The 16,073-nt window shown below is 36.3% G+C and overlaps 1 protein-coding gene across 1 annotated transcript in view; it reads left to right on the top strand.

The window, feature by feature from the left end:
- The first annotated feature begins 4,833 nt into the window (after nucleotides 1–4,833).
- The window catches only part of Mcm6 (minichromosome maintenance 6), a 144,174-nt gene continuing 132,934 nt past the window's right edge, over nucleotides 4,834–16,073 (top strand). The window contains exons 1-3 of the mRNA XM_090388414.1: nucleotides 4,834–4,925; nucleotides 5,961–6,107; nucleotides 15,817–15,927. Coding sequence (XP_090244540.1) covers nucleotides 4,834–4,925; nucleotides 5,961–6,107; nucleotides 15,817–15,927 — 350 coding nt within the window. The remainder of the gene's footprint in view (nucleotides 4,926–5,960; nucleotides 6,108–15,816; nucleotides 15,928–16,073) is intronic.

Consider the following 16,073-nt stretch of genomic DNA (forward strand, 5'->3'; position numbering starts at 1 on the left):
AGGAACTGTGATTATAACGTCTCTGCTAGGACCAAATTGAATTGAATTTGGAAAAGGTAATCTACAGAATCAATTGTGCAGAAATTTGCATTTGGCCAAAAAAGCAATAAATTGTTGGAACAAACTTCCACATAGTATTGTGGAGGAAAGTTGAATAAATTTAAGGAAGGTTTGGACAAATTATTGGAAGCAATCGGCAAGTGAACTTTTTTTTTTCTGATTTTGGTTGGTACTTATAAGCTTTTCTTCCTTGTATCATATTTCCACCATACATGAATTAGTTCTAGAGGAGTAATCTGTGGCCAATACCCGTATCATGAATTTCATGATATGGGTAGTTATACCTAATAAGTTCTGTTGCATTTTTCTAATATATTATACAAAAGCATTTCTGTTTCAGTATTAGCAACGACAAATGATACAAAGAAGCAAGCTTACACCTACAACTACAACAACAACAAAAAAAACCTCCGCTGTACATCCTCTCCGACAATTTATTTAATCCTTCCTTAAATTTATTCAAATGACCTACTTCCTCAACACTAGAGAGAAGTTTATTTCAACAATGAATTACTGTCTGGCTGAAAGCAAATTTTTGCATATTATGATACTTAAATATCATAAATGGCAAATAAACATATTGTATTTTACTTTAAAATAAATAAATAAAATTACAAACCACGCTACCAAACTAAAATTGGCTGATTGCTAGACTTTTGCTTTACTCTGGAAATCATGATCAGGGTTAATGCGTTGCAAGGAAATTCGACGGAAGCATCCTGAGCATATTACAGGTTATGTCAAAAAAGCCCAGAAATGCATCACGTTATGTAGGCCATGTGAAAACGGCATTCCTTATAACGGAATTCATTATGCCCCACTGCATATATGTATGTATATGCAGTGGGTGCTTACTGTAATCACATTGGGTTTATGAAAACTGATAACATTAAACGACGGATTATTTTAGATTAAATGTAGCATTAGCATTAGCATTAGTAGAGGCATATGATGCAAGAAAGCAAGCTTATTCAGCATCAGCCAAAAAAAAAAAAAAAAAAACACACACCACTCCCATTTCACCCCTCCGTTCGTTCGAAATACCTGTCCAGTTGAGCTTTAAATTTGTTTAGGCTATCAACTTCAACAACAAGTGATGGAAGTCGGTTCCACCAACCAACCACCCGCTGGCCAAAGGCAAATTTCCGCACATCTATCCGACATCCGTCCTTCCTCAATTTGAATTTATGCCCTCTGAGGTGATTATTCTGAGAAAGATGAAGAATCCCATTGGCATTGAGCATGCTCAAACCATTCAAAGCCTTATACACCTCTATCAGATCACCTCGCCGGTGCCTAGTCTCCAGACTCTGTAATTTGCAAAACTTAAGCCTTTCTTCGTAAGAGCAACCCTTGGTTCCATTTACTAATCTTGTTGCCCTTCTCTACCCGTTCCAGCAGCTCTACATCCTTCTTGAAATGAGGCCTCCAGACCTGTATACAGTACTCAAGATGTGGCCTAACCATTGCCTTATACAAGGGAATAATCACCTCCTTATCCCTGCTAGAAAAATTCCTGTATATCATTGACAAGACACCATGAGCTACTCTTGCAGCTCGTCTGCACTGCTCAGAGAACTTCATATCTGCCTGCACAATTACCCCCAGGTCCTTTTCATTCTCCACCACTGTCAGTGTAGTACCGCAGAGTTGATACATTGCTCTGGGGTTACTGTTACCCATATGTAGTACTTTACATTTGTCAATGTTAAACTTCATTTGCCACCTCTCAGCCCATCTGTTCAACCTTTCCGGATCCTGTTGCAGCAGCATAGCGTCAGTAGTGTCCTTAACGACCCTGCCAACCTTTGTATCATCAGCAAACTTAGACATTAAACTTGATATCCCATCATCAATATCATTCATAAACACCGAAAACAACAATGGACCCAACACTGAACCTTGAGGAACTCCACTAATAACATTAGTCCACGTTGAGCAGTGTCCATTGATTACCACTCTCTGTCTTCTGCCACTCAACCATCCCCTTATCCATAGCAGCAATTTGCCTCCAATGCCACACTGCTCCAATTTGTGCAGCAGTCTTCCATGTGCAACAGTATCAAAAGCCTTTCTAAGATCCAAATATATAATATCAAAGTTATTCCCTGCATCCAGTTCTTTTGTGACTACCTCATAGTATCCAATCAAATTGGTCAGGCAAGACCTGCCCTTAACAAAACCATGCTGCGTCTGAGCTATAACTGAATTCTTGTCTAGATGATCCTGCAGTGCTTCTTTAACCAGTGCCTCCATTAATTTACCTGGAACAGAAGTTAAACTAAAAGGTCTATAATTACTTGTGTCAGCCTTTGATCCTTCTTTGTGAATTGGGGTTACATTTGCACATCTCCAGTCTATGGGTACCTCCCCTGAGTCCAAAGAAGCTCTCATAATTATGGCTAGGGGTTTGCATACTTCCTTTGCTGCCTCTTTTAATATAACTGGATAGATCCCATCCACCCCAGGTGCCTTTTTTATGTTAATCCTCAACAATCTCTCCTCCACTTTCCTCTCAGTTATTACAAAATCATCCAGCTCACTGCCAATGTTTACTTTACCTACATCATTCTCCTTCCTGAATAACTCCTCATGCGTGAATGTAGATGCAAAATACTCGTTTAGATTGTTAGCCACCTGAGCAGGATCCTCAACTGTTGAACCATCAATATCCAGTGGACCAATCTGATTCATCCCTTTCCTTCTCGAGTTCAAGTATGTAAAGAACTCCTTTCTGTTTTTCTTTGCATCCTTTGCCAAGGATTTTTCGTAGTCTGCCTTTGCCTGCCTAATCTCCTTTGTGACTTGGTTACAGACCAACTTATATCTATCATAGGCTTCCATGTCACCCATTAATTTGTATGTATCCCATGCATTTTTCTTCTCTGCCACATGTCTCATTAGTTCATGTGACAACCATTTAGGCCTAAACCTTGAACAATATTTCTTAGTTGGTATGTAAAGCCTGGTAGCCACCAAGATTAGTTCCTTGAGTGCTTCCCATTTTGAGTTTGCTGTTGGTGACATCATCAGTTGGTCCCACTGTATAGAATTTAAATACTGTCTCAGACCATCATAGTCGCCTTTACGAAAACAAAAACCCTTCCCTTTACCTCTGATGGTAGTTACCTCCTTGAGTAAATCCCACTTCAACACACTGTGATCACTGCCACCTAGTGGTTCATTTATCTGCAGGTTCTTAATGCATGAAGAATCACTACTGATAATCAGATCAAGAGTATTGCTCCCTCTTGTTGCCTCACGAACATGCTGATGTAGAAAACAATCATCCAATAAATCCACAAAAGCCTTGCTAGTGTGCGAGTGACCAACCCACAAATTCCAGTCAATATCTGGGAAATTAAAATCCCCCATTATAAGACTCTCTGATTTACTGGCCCACTCTATTTCCCTGTACAATATATTATTATACTCATCAGAGTCATTAGGCCTATAGCACACTGCTACTCTCAATTTTGATTTCCCTATGCTTATGTCACACCAAACTGACTCGACACTGCCCTGTCCATCGATGTCAACTGGCTTCACTTCCTTTGACTTTATGTGTTTCTTAATTAATAGCATAACCCCTCCTCCCCTCCTGTCCTGTCTATCCTTTCTATATACATTGTATTCCCCAAATTCCAGTTCCGCATTTCTTATATCTGTGTGACACCACGTCTCTGATATCCCAACAATATCTGCCTTTGATGTTTTGAGCAATACCTCAAATTCATCAAATTTATTTACCAAACTCCTAGCATTGGTGTACACGCAGGTATACATGCACCTGTTTCTATTCTTAGCTACCCTAACACAACCCATGTGTTTACTTGTAACGCAATGACTACCAGCAGTCTCTGAAATATCCTGCATCTTGTTTTTCAGACTTCTGCTCATTTGAATAGAAACCAATCTTTGTTTATTACGCAGCACAGTGTATGTCGTGGTCCTATATGTACGGCAATATAAACACATATTAACTTATTTTAAAAACCAGATATCCAAAGGCTATCCTGGAATGGATATCTCCTGGAAGAAGGAGAAGACCTAGGAGGATATGGATGGATGGAGTACGGGAGAGCATGACAGCCCGAGGTTTAACAGACTAAGACACCTTGAACCGCACTTTATGGCTGGAAAAAATCCTACCAAAAAATAACTTATAGGCTGAGGAAACCATTGTAAATGGAAACACTCCTCTTGAAGAAGAAGATTAACTGATTTCAGTGTCGAAATAAAAAAAAAATAAAATAAAACTAGAATAACCAAAACTAACGCATTTAAAATATTTTACATTTTGTTTTTTTTTATTTTTTAAAATCTCATCCCGTTTCCATCAGAGCAAAACTAGAAATTATGCGCTTCCGCATGAGATTCACCCTCCCACTCGCCTCCCACACTGTGGTAGAACTCTGTGTATAATATCACCCCTGATGCTAATTTTGATCCGCTTTAAATTCGCCCTACTCTTTGGCTAACTACAAATAATATACAGTATTCTGTTTTTTTTATTTTTACTGTATTTGTATATATTAAAATATTTTTTATCAAATCTGAAAATCTTTTTTGGCCTTTTATAAAATTTCTTTGCGGACCACCTGTTGGAGCAGTTTTCGCAAGTATCGATTCAAGTGACACCATGGGGTTGGAGTGTACAACATACATACAAAGAATGGCACGTGATATGTTTGGCGGGAAACCTGCTATTGGCAACAGTGATCAGCAAGGTGTATTTCTCAGTCGGCTTTTAATAGCACGTCATTTGTAAACATGGATGTGTCTGAACAGCGTGTTGGACAAATACGTGTAAAAGACGATGTTGGTGACCGATGTCAAAAGCTATTTCAAGATTTTCTAGAGGAGTAAATAAACTTTTGTTTTGACAAATGTTTCTTAAAATTAGATGAATATTTAGTACACTTTAAATTTTCACTGTTTAAATAGCTAAGCTTTTAGGTGTGACTCAGCTGTAGTAATGAAATTTCATTCAAAACTTTTTCATTTCAAAACTTTGTATCCCTGTGCATGCATTTTAACCGAACATGAATATTGCTGTCACTTGTATACAGGGCCGGATTTAAACTTGTTGTGGCCCTACGCTATAACAAGTGTGAGGCCCTTCTCTCTTACTGTTCACCTGTGACAGTATTAAAAATAAGGATTTTTTAGGATGGAGCAAGGCCCCTTGTAATGTGAGTCCCCCAAGCTGTAGTTTGTTTAGCTTATACTGTAAATCCGGCCCACCTTATATAAATATTATGCAAGCACTATTGATGTAATGAATGACTTTTGGAGTGATGTTAATGCATACTTGCTTTATGTATAAACAATAGTAGTACTCCACTTATGGTAAAAAAAAAAATTAACATGTTAGTAATAACTTATGAAAGATGGAAAGAAAAACTTACATTTTGTGAGATATGAAGTATTATCAGACGGTATTTCCATTCCATAGCGCTTGTGTGAAAATATTTTTGAATTTATTTCCCTTACATTTTATGTACAAACATTAGCCATCGTTGGCAAAATTAAAAATTCTGGAAAATTTGGAATTGCTATTTTTTTTTTAAAATTCCATAAATAAATGATTTAAATTCGGTAGTTCTCCATATGTGTTAATATAATTTGATGTTAGGTTTATCATTATCAAATATAAGGTAATATTTTCCGTGCAATAAAGTGATATGTGTTGTTATTAGTAGTAGTATTATTACTATTTTTGTGCATGTATGAAACTGCTGTAAAAATAAAAATTTGAGGGGGGGGAATTGAACAGGCCATAGTATTGAATTTGTATGCTTTTGCATTTTTATATATTGAGTAGCAGGGAGAGGGAAAAGAAAGAAATTCTGAGGTTTTTACATTGTTTTTAAATAGATTATCTGTTTGGTTAACAGATACCAAGATGATCACAACAAGCTCAAATATGTGGAAGATGCCAGAAACTTGGTTAAACCAGAAAGAAATACTTTGGAAGTGAGTTTTCAAGACATAGAAAAGTATAACCAGAATTTAGCTACAACCATTCAGGAGGAATACTACAGGTAATTGGTGAATTTAATTTTTTATAACATTAAAATCTAAATCAGTACAGATGAATATATATTTTTTTGTTACATTTTTTGTTCATCTAATTTATATAAAATTTATATAAAATTCTGAATATATATATTTTTAATAAGTATACTGCTTTTAGCCATTATATGACTTATGCCAAGATAACCTTCTTTCAAGGGTTATCAGAATTAATTTATATATTTATTTTTAAACTTATATAACTATGTTTTGGTGCATAATTAGCATCTAATAGCCTTAGATGCTAATGTGCCAATAAATCAAATCAAAATAAGTCAGTGTTATTTTTGATAAATGCTTATACTCTGTCTACTGAAAGAAACAAATTGGATATTAGCAACCTGCACTTATCGCTTAGTTGTGGCAAGTTATTTCCAGCTTCTTCCTCAGTTGCCATTAATCGTTGTAAACTACTTTAAGGGTTGTGAAGTTTAATGTTTATGCATGGTTACTGCATGTACTATCATTTATACTACAAGGGTAGTATGAATGAAATATAATTAAATGATGCATTCACACTACCATTTTAGTAAAAATTATGTCCTTTCAGTAACCATGCATAAACCAACTCTTTCATATTATGAATTGCAATACCATGGCAACTCACTTCACAATGAGTTTCCATGGTATTGCACTACCTCAAATAAGTAATGCTTCACCTGTGGAGAAAACTATTGTTACTTATTCATGGCAGATACTGCAACCCAGATGGCACCGTTTCAAGGCTTTTTTGGTCCTTCTTTGGCTGGTGAGTAGGTACCCATTGTTGCACTAGTGACAACCCAGTTATGAAGTAAAACTCCACAATATCAAAGATGCCTGATGGTGTACGTGGTTTAATCTAGAAGACATTTCTTGGCTAAATGCCTAAGAGTATGAAGTTTATGCATGGGTTATGCACACACATCGTTTCTACTACTCAGGTAGTTTTAATGCATTGTTTTAAATATCTCTCATATTGGGAATATCTTCACAAAGAGTTGCATGGTATTGCACTACCTCAAATAAGTAATGCTTCACCTTTGGAGAAGACTATTGTTGCTTATTCTTGGTAGATACAACCACCCAGACGGCACTGCTTCTAGGCTTTTTGGCACCTTGGCAACTTGTTGTGAAGGTATTCACAATATGAGAGATATTTAAAACAATGCGTTAAAACTACCTGGGTAGTAGAAATGATGTGTGTGCATAACCCATGAATAAACATTAAACTTCATACTTTTAGGCATTTAGCCAAGAAATATCTTCTGCGTTATAGGTTGTTATGGAAGCTTCACATTCTGATGTTGGAAAACATGGTAGTTCTCTTTGAAGTCAAGCCTGGGAAGTGCTTTATAATGTGCAGCAATATTTTTCTAAGAAAAAGTGAAAGGGGAGCCATTACTTCCAGTAAATCAGGTAAAGGAAAGAACAGCCATGGCTACCAGTGTCACTTGATCCACGGTAACCATCATTGTTAAAGAAGGAATGCCTTTCCATATGCCTGGAATAAAGAGACGGAGGGCAAATTACAATGATACCTTAGATGATTTTGATTTGTCAGTAATTTGGCAACATATCCATAGTTTGTACTATGCAGGTGAAATTCCAACCCTTCATCACCTACATTTTAATTTAAAAGAAAAGATAGATTTTACAGGATGTGTTGAATTGTTAAGGATGATAGTAAAGAAGCTCACATTTTGCTATTGTAAAGTTAACTGACATAAAGCCCTTTTGGAAAGAAATGACGTTCCCAGGATGAAATTTTTGCATACCATTCAAGCAACGGACAAAGGCTGGTCCTGTGTATGTTTAGATGAGATGTGGGTAAACAAACACCATACTCTTTCAAATTGCTGGCAAGACAATGAAACAAACTTGAAAGTCTATTGGAAAAGGCAAGCGATTAATAATTCCTTGTGCAGGAAATGAAAATGGTTTCATTCTTGTTTTCGTTTCCAGGGTTAGCGATCCAGACTACCACAAGAAAATGGATGCAAACATTTTTCTGAAATGGTTTAATAATCAACTTATTCCAAACATTCCCAGAAAATTCTTACATTGTGATGAGTAGTGCTGCATATTACAGCCATCAACTGGGCATCCAGTTGTACTATCATACACCAGCAGTAGTTGAAAACAGGAAATGAGACTGGCTAATTCGATATGGTATATCATTTCCAGGTCACACATACAGACTGGAGCTTTATAAGATAATTAAGATGCATAAGGATTCCAGGATGTGCTATGAGATTGATGAGGCTGCATTCAGAGCTCACATGGTTATTTGATTGTTCCCCTATCATTGTGAATTCAATCCCATTCGATTGATATGGATTCAGGTAAAGGGGTATGTTGCTCAAAAGAACACCACATTTAAGTCGACTGACGTGAAAAAATTAGTAGAAGACACTTTTGCATCAATTACCAAAGAAAATTGGATTTCAGCAATTCATCATGTAGAAAAAAATTATTCAAGATTATAAGGAATCTGCTGGCCCATTTGGATGATGCTGTGGAGCGACTTGTAGTATTTAATGTCACCAAGTGACTCTTCAGAAAGTGAAGGTGACGATTCCCTTCTACTGTCATTATCAAATATATCAAAGATTTCCTTCTACTGTCATTATCAAATATATCAAAGATTCCCTTCTACTGTCATTATCAAATATAAAAGGTTCTTTTCAGAACCATCAAATATTGGAAAGAACAACCAAGTCAGATTCTATCCACTCTTACAGTATAATAAAACAAAAACACCATTGACCTATTTGCAGTACTTAGTAAATAAGCAGGCTATATAAATTACAGCAGAACAGATCAAATAATAACAACAACATAACATGTAAATATGCTGAAAAATAAGTCTTATTTCAAATTTTCACGACAGTCATAAATGTATCTATATTTATGCTGGCAATGATTGTGAAGTGATATTAAAATAATTGTAGGACATATGGTGACAGAATTAGTGAGTGTGCCCGTTTAACTGCTGTGACATTATTCTCAAGTCATTTCTTTCAGTAGACAGAGTATAAATCATAATTTACTATAAATGAAGGGTTGAATTATAAATGAGTGAATTTACTATAGCAAATTTGGCAACTGTATGTACTTCTTTTGAGTTTAACTTTCCTCATGTACTCTGTTAAACTGAAGTTTTATGATATATAGATTTTGTTTTGATTAAACTACCTTCATCATCCAAACCTGCTATAGTGAATGGTGACACAGACCAGTATGATAGTGTTTAGGGTCAAGTGGCACCGGTGGTTGCTCACAACTCCACAGACCAGTATGATAGTATAAATCAGTTCTGGACTATCAGTCTTTCATTCACTATTTTCTCCCATGTGATACTATATCCTGTTTGATTTTTAGCCACAGCCAGAGTAAGGCCTGTTTCTTCCTATGCTTGCTCATCAACACGAATCTACTTTCCTCTTTATCTCCCTTTGAGCTTATTACTATTCATGTTTGCTACAAATATCAGTTTAGCTAATCTTCCTTCACCCATGCCTTCTATATGCTCATACATCTTAAGTTTTCTTCATTTTCTTTTGATTGGATATTTGTTACCCACAATCTTCTTATTTCCCTGTTTTTAATATGGTCTTACCATTGCCTGTATCTGTTAATTCCATTTCTTTTTCTTTAAACTAATTTCTGAAGATTCTAATTTATGATGAATTCCTTTATTACTAATTGTTATGCCAATTGGGCAAAATTATTCCAAGTTCCAGGTTGTGCTGGTGAGGAGGAGGAAATAAGTAAATAATAGCCTAAGCTTAAATTTGCATAAAGTAAAATACTGAAGAAGGATAGAAAGAATGCTTCACAATCTTTGAATAAACTAATAGCATGAGAAACAGAAATAGCAAGAAGCTAAAATTAAGGGAAAAAAGAAGAGTATATTGCTCTGGGATTATCATTTAATTTCTGTTCTGTGCTATTGGTTTATTTTTTTGCTTCTTTAAAGCAAAGTCATCTTTTTTTTTTTTTTTTTTTTTTTGAAGAGGTTAGGTTATTGACTCTTTGTATATAACCTGAAAGAAGGATTTTTATAGGTGAAACTGAGTTTTTGTTGGTTTAATTCCTTTTGTTCAGAAAACTGAAAGTGCCACAACTCTAAGTAATTAATCATGCAGAAATTTATGAAACCTATTATTCTCAGTAGACTGCAGGTTTGAGACCCGTGAAATTTTATATATGTTACCTGTATAATAAAGAGATAATATAAGGAATAAAATTTGTAGTCTTTCAGAGCTGCTGTTTGAGTTCATCACCACCAAATACGGAGGATGCAGAAAGGTCAGGAAATGACCACCGCATATTCCTGGAGCAATATGGCATTAGTTGCTAATGCTCCTAAAAACCAAATAACAAACAACAATCAGAGCTGCTTGGGCTATGTGACGATTAAGTGTTATTGATTACTGACACAAATGTTTGAATATACTTGTATGTTTGATTTAAATGTTAATCAATAGAACATTATTTGGATTTATGCATTTTCATCACAAGTTTAAAACACGTAGTGTACACTTTACGTTTAGTAATGTGAAAGGTGAAAAAGGCAACAACTGAGCTAAGGCTAAAACATTTCTGTCTTAATTTAGGATGGCCACCATTTTCTTGCATTTATAGAGCTCATATATATATATATATATATATATATATAAGCTCTATATTATATATATTCATCATAGCACCTGCAATTATTATTGTAATTATAGAATTTTTTTTTTTTTATGTGAACCCCAAACACGAGAGGTATTAGAACCTATAGTACTTAGTACTGTGCTTGGGTTGGAGGTTGAGAAGATGAAAGAAGATATTTGTTGACATTGGACTTGAACTTCTGTAGATTGTAATTTTCAGGAAATATGTATGAAGGAAGGTTGTTCCAGAAAACAGCAGTTGAATGAATAAATGAGGAAGATGAAAAGTTGGTTCTGTGGGTTTGAAGTTGGACAGTAAATGGATGTTGGCTGGTGGCGGCACGTGTTCGGACTGTTTTGAAAGAGAGCGGGAATTATAGAAGCCAATTCAGAAGAACAGTGCCCATGGAAGTATCTGTAGAAGAGGCATGCAGCAGAAACAGTGCGTCTATGAGAAAGCGAGTGGAGAAACTCTGTTAGAGATGAATCATTAATTAACCTAACTGCCCTCTTCTGAATGCAATCAAGAAGCCTGAGAGAGGCTTTGGGGGCACCACCCCAGATGTGGGAACAATATTCCATGGCAGGGCGGATTTGCGATTTATACAGAGTGAGCAGCTGTTTGGAAGAAAAGTAACGCTGAGAGAGAAAGAGAAAACCAAGTTTTTTAGATGCAGAGGAAGCAATATTTGTAATGTGCTTGTGCCAAGAGAGATTAGAAGTCAGGGTAATCCCCAAAAGAGATATATCATTTTGCTTAGAAATCGGAGTGTCACTAAACATAAGCATAGGAGCAGAAGAATCCTTTTTGCGAGATATAAGACAAGACTGAGTTTTGGAAGGTTTGAAATCAACTAAGTTGTCTTTGCCCCACTGGAGAATTACCTGAAGATCAGCATTTAAGGAATTGGTAGCAGATTTTCGAGAAGTTGAAGCTGATTGAGCAGGACAAGGTTTCTCAAAATGGAAAGTTGAATGCAATGTGCTATCATTGGTAAAACTATGGATAGGATTTCTGGTCAATGAAAGAAGGTCATTGATATACAAGAGGAAAAGAGTGGGGGAAAGAACTGAACCTTGGGGGACACTGGCATTAGTGGAGAAGTTAGAAGACAGAGAGCCATCTACCATCACCCTCAGTGAGCGATCAGAGAGAAAACTGGATAACCAATTACTAAAATCAGTTGGCAAACCATAAGATGGAAGCTTGTTTAGAAGACCTTTATGCCAAACACGATCAAAAGCCTTTGAGATGTCAAGAGCAACTACTTGTGTTTCACCGAACCTTTCCATTGAATTAGTCCATAAATGGGTAACATAAGCCAGAATATCACCAGTGGATCGACACTGACGGAATCCATACTGGCAATCGTTGATCAGACGGAAGGTTTCTAGGTGGTTTAAGAGTTGGTGGTTAATTGATTTCTCCATTACTTTAGAAAGAGTAGAAGTAATTGCAATGGGACGATAATTGGATGGGAGGGATTTGTCACCTTTTTTAGGAACTGGCTGGATATGAGCAAATTTCCAAGCAGAAGGAAAAACACCTTTGGAATAAGAAAGTGAAAAAAGGCGGCAAAGAATAGGAGTAAGTTCAGGAACACAGGTTTTGAGAACAAGTGGAGAAATACCATCGGGACCTGGAGCTTTCTTAGCATCAAGATTCATCAAAATCCTTCTAATATCCTTTTGACGGAAGACCACAGGAGGCATTGAATGGAGCGTGTTGGGAATGGTGGGAGGTGTTTTACCAAGATCATTAATACATGAGCTGGAAGAAAAATGGGGTGCTAACAGGTCAGCTTTATCCTTGGCTGAAGTGACAACAGAACCATCTGGTTTCGACAGAGGTGCGAGCAGAGATGGGCAAAAGCTGCAGCCAATAGCTTTGGCAAGAGACCAGAATGCTCGGCTACCATCAGGGCAAGAAGCAAGTTTTCTACTCTTAGCCTGTTCATACTCTAGTTTGGACTGATTAATAACTGCTTTACAATTGTTGTGAGCTTTGGTGTAGGCAGAAAATGAAACTGAAGAATTAGAAACAAGCCAATTACGATATGCAATGTTCTTCTCTTGGACAGCCTTAGCACATTTATTGGAAAACCGAGGTTTAGATAAAGGACGAGATTTTAAAGTGGAGTGTGGGATAAAGGATTCCATTCCTGCAAGAATAATTTCACTGACACGATCTGAGCAAACGTTGACATCAGAAGTTTTGAAAAACAGTAATCCGACCAAGGAAAAGAAGAAAAGAAGTCTCGCAGGTCATCCCATTTTGCATTCTTGTAATGCCAAACAACATGAGGTTGGGAATAGCCATGAGATAAAGGTTCCATTGGAGAAGAGACAATCACCAAGTTGTGATCTGAAGTGCCTGAAGGACCTCTCACTTCGACCGTGTACTTAGAAGGGTTGTTTGTGAGAAAAAGATCAAGCGTATTGGCTGTATGATTAGGATTGTCCGGTATTCTTGTAGGTAAATGAACAATCTGTGCTAGGTCATTAGTAATTGCAAAAGCCCCAGAATCTCGACCTGCTGGGTCGGTGTGACAAGAAAACGGAAGCCAGCTGGAGTTGTGAACATTAAAATCACCAAGGAAAATTACCTCACTGTTAGGAAAGTCGGACTGGAGAAAGTCAAGTTTGTTTGTGTCATTGTAAAGATTAATGTGTAATGGCTATATGTGTTTTATTTTAAAATGTTTTTTAACTTATTTTCATCACCATGAGAGGGCGAAGTTTGAAGAGGATCCTGGAACATTTAGTATTGGGTAGTACAGTAATTCTAAATGTTACAATAAATTTTAGCCTTTCATGTAGTAGTAGTAGTAGTAGTGGCACATGATGCAAGAAAGCAAGTGTAGGAGCTTATGCAGCATCAGCCAAAAAAAAAAAAAAAAAAAATCACACCATTCCCTCCAAATGCCTGTCCAGTTCCTCCTTAAATTTATTTAACCTATCAACTTCCACAACGACAGATGGAAGTTTGTTCCAGCAATTAACCACCCGCTGGCTAAAGGCAAATTTCCGCACATCTATTCTACATCTGTCCTTTCTTAATTTGAACTTATGTCCCCGTAGGTTCGTAATCTGAACAAGTGGAAGGATCCCATCAGAATTCAGCGTGCTCAACCCATTCAAGGCCTTATAGACCTCAATCAGATCACCGCGCAGGTGCCTAGTCTCCAGCCACTGCAATTTGCAGAACTTAAGCCTCTCTTGGTAAGAGAATCCCTTCATTCCCCTCACCAATCGTGTTGCTCTTCTCTGTACACGCTCAAGCAAATCTACATCCTTCCTAAAATGAGGCCTCCAGACCTGTACGCAGTACTCAAGGCATGCCCTGACCATTGCCTTATACAGAGGGACAATCACCTCCTTTTCCCTGCTAGCAAAATTCCTATATATCATTGACAAAACCCCATGACCCGCCCTAGCAGCCTGTCTGCACTGCTCAGAAAACTTCATATCGGACTGCACAATTACTCCCAGGTCTTTTTCATTTTCTACCACCTTAAGTGTAGTACCACACAGTTGGTACGTTTCTCTGGGGTTACTTCTACCCATATGCAGTACTTTGCATTTGTCAAGGTTGAACTTCAGTTGCCACTTCTTAGCCCATCTGCCCAAATTATCTAGATCCTGTTGCAGTAACACACTGCCATTACTGTCATTAACAACCCTGCCAACCTTTGTGTCATCTGCAAACTTCGACATTAAGCCTGATATACCTTCATCAATATCATTGATGATGAGATGTATGCAGAGAAGTGTTTTTCTTCAGTTATTCTGAACCACTGGAATATTGTTCACTCTAGCATCTTCTAGCCAATGGAAAGTAGTTTCATTGACATCTTGATTTTTGTTTGGCAGATGTTTTTTCTTTTTGTGTCAATAGTAACTTTTTCATTGAGTTTCTACAGCTGTTCTTTCTGTTTCATTCTTTTGAAAGACTATTTTGCAGAATACTGAAATGCAATAGTCTTTTTCAGGCTATATCTGCTTCCTATAAAGTTCCTAATTTTGTTTCCAAAGTAAGTCTCTTTCTTTATCTTGATGCTTTATTCTTTTTATTTTCCCATGCTGAGGGAAAAATCAAGGTAACATTTAATACTGTAAATAAAAGCAGACTTTGATACTGAGCAATACTTGTTCAACAACAGATCTCAAGAAGAAAAATTTCTATGACTGATGAAAAAATTTTTATGAAAATGGGGCACTGAATAATAAATTTATTTTTTTTTATGGCAGTAAATTTATTTTGCTGAAAGAGAAACACAAAAACTTGATATTAAAAAAAAAGTAATTTACATTACAAATTGTCATATATACAATTTATGGTGCTAAAAGTGAGATGTCATTAAAAGTGGGAACTGCAGTTTATGGGTTTGGGTAAGAAGGGGACGCGCCTCCGTAGCCAGGTGGGAAGGAGCAGCAGTGCATAGCACACGCTTCTTGATTAGACTGGGGTTCGAGCCTGTCACCACCAAATACGGAGGATGCGGAAAGGTCAGGGAATGACCACCACATATCCCGGAGCAATATGGCCTTAGTTGCTAATGCTCCTAAAAAAAAAAAAAAAAAAAAAAAAAAAAAAAAAGAAGGGGACAGAAAACTAACTTTTCTGAGGAAAAAAAGTCAGTAAACCATTTTGTGGCAGAATGCCAAACACCAAAAAAAAAGTATAAATTAAGGTTTTTATGTCTTCTTACCCCGTATTTTTGTAGATTAAAGCACAGTTCAAGAGATAGTGTTTTGGTTCCATTGAGAAGTATTTTTTTAATCACCTTTTGTTTCATTAACTAAATTAGATTTATATGTAATTTATATTCTACACGTTTTTTAACAAGAATATTTCAACTTTCAAAATTTATTGATTTGCTTAATTTCTTAGAAAAATATGGAAAATAATATATATTGCTTTTGTTAAAAGGTTTGTTTATATTTTGCACGTAATGTTTTAATTTCATTTATAATTTATTAAAAATCACTGATATTTTAAAGTATTTTTATTATGAATGAATTTTTTTTTTAGAGTATATCCATATCTATGTAGAGCTGTTTATAACTTTGTGAAAGACAGAGCAGAAGTAAATATCGAAAAAGAATTCTTTGTTAGCTTTATTGATGTTCCTACCAGACACAAGTAAGTCATCTTAACTATGGTATTTTCAAAAATTTTAAATTAACTAAACATTTAGATAAGAGTTAAGTGAATAACCTTTTTAATGCCACTGAAAACTTTCCCCTGAAATTAGCACGATCAGTTGGTTAGCTAACAATCTAACTAAA

This window comes from Mastigoproctus giganteus, chromosome 14, assembly GCF_048544385.1.
Source record: "Mastigoproctus giganteus isolate SK-2022 chromosome 14, ASM4854438v1, whole genome shotgun sequence".
NCBI lineage: Eukaryota > Metazoa > Arthropoda > Arachnida > Uropygi > Thelyphonidae > Mastigoproctus > Mastigoproctus giganteus.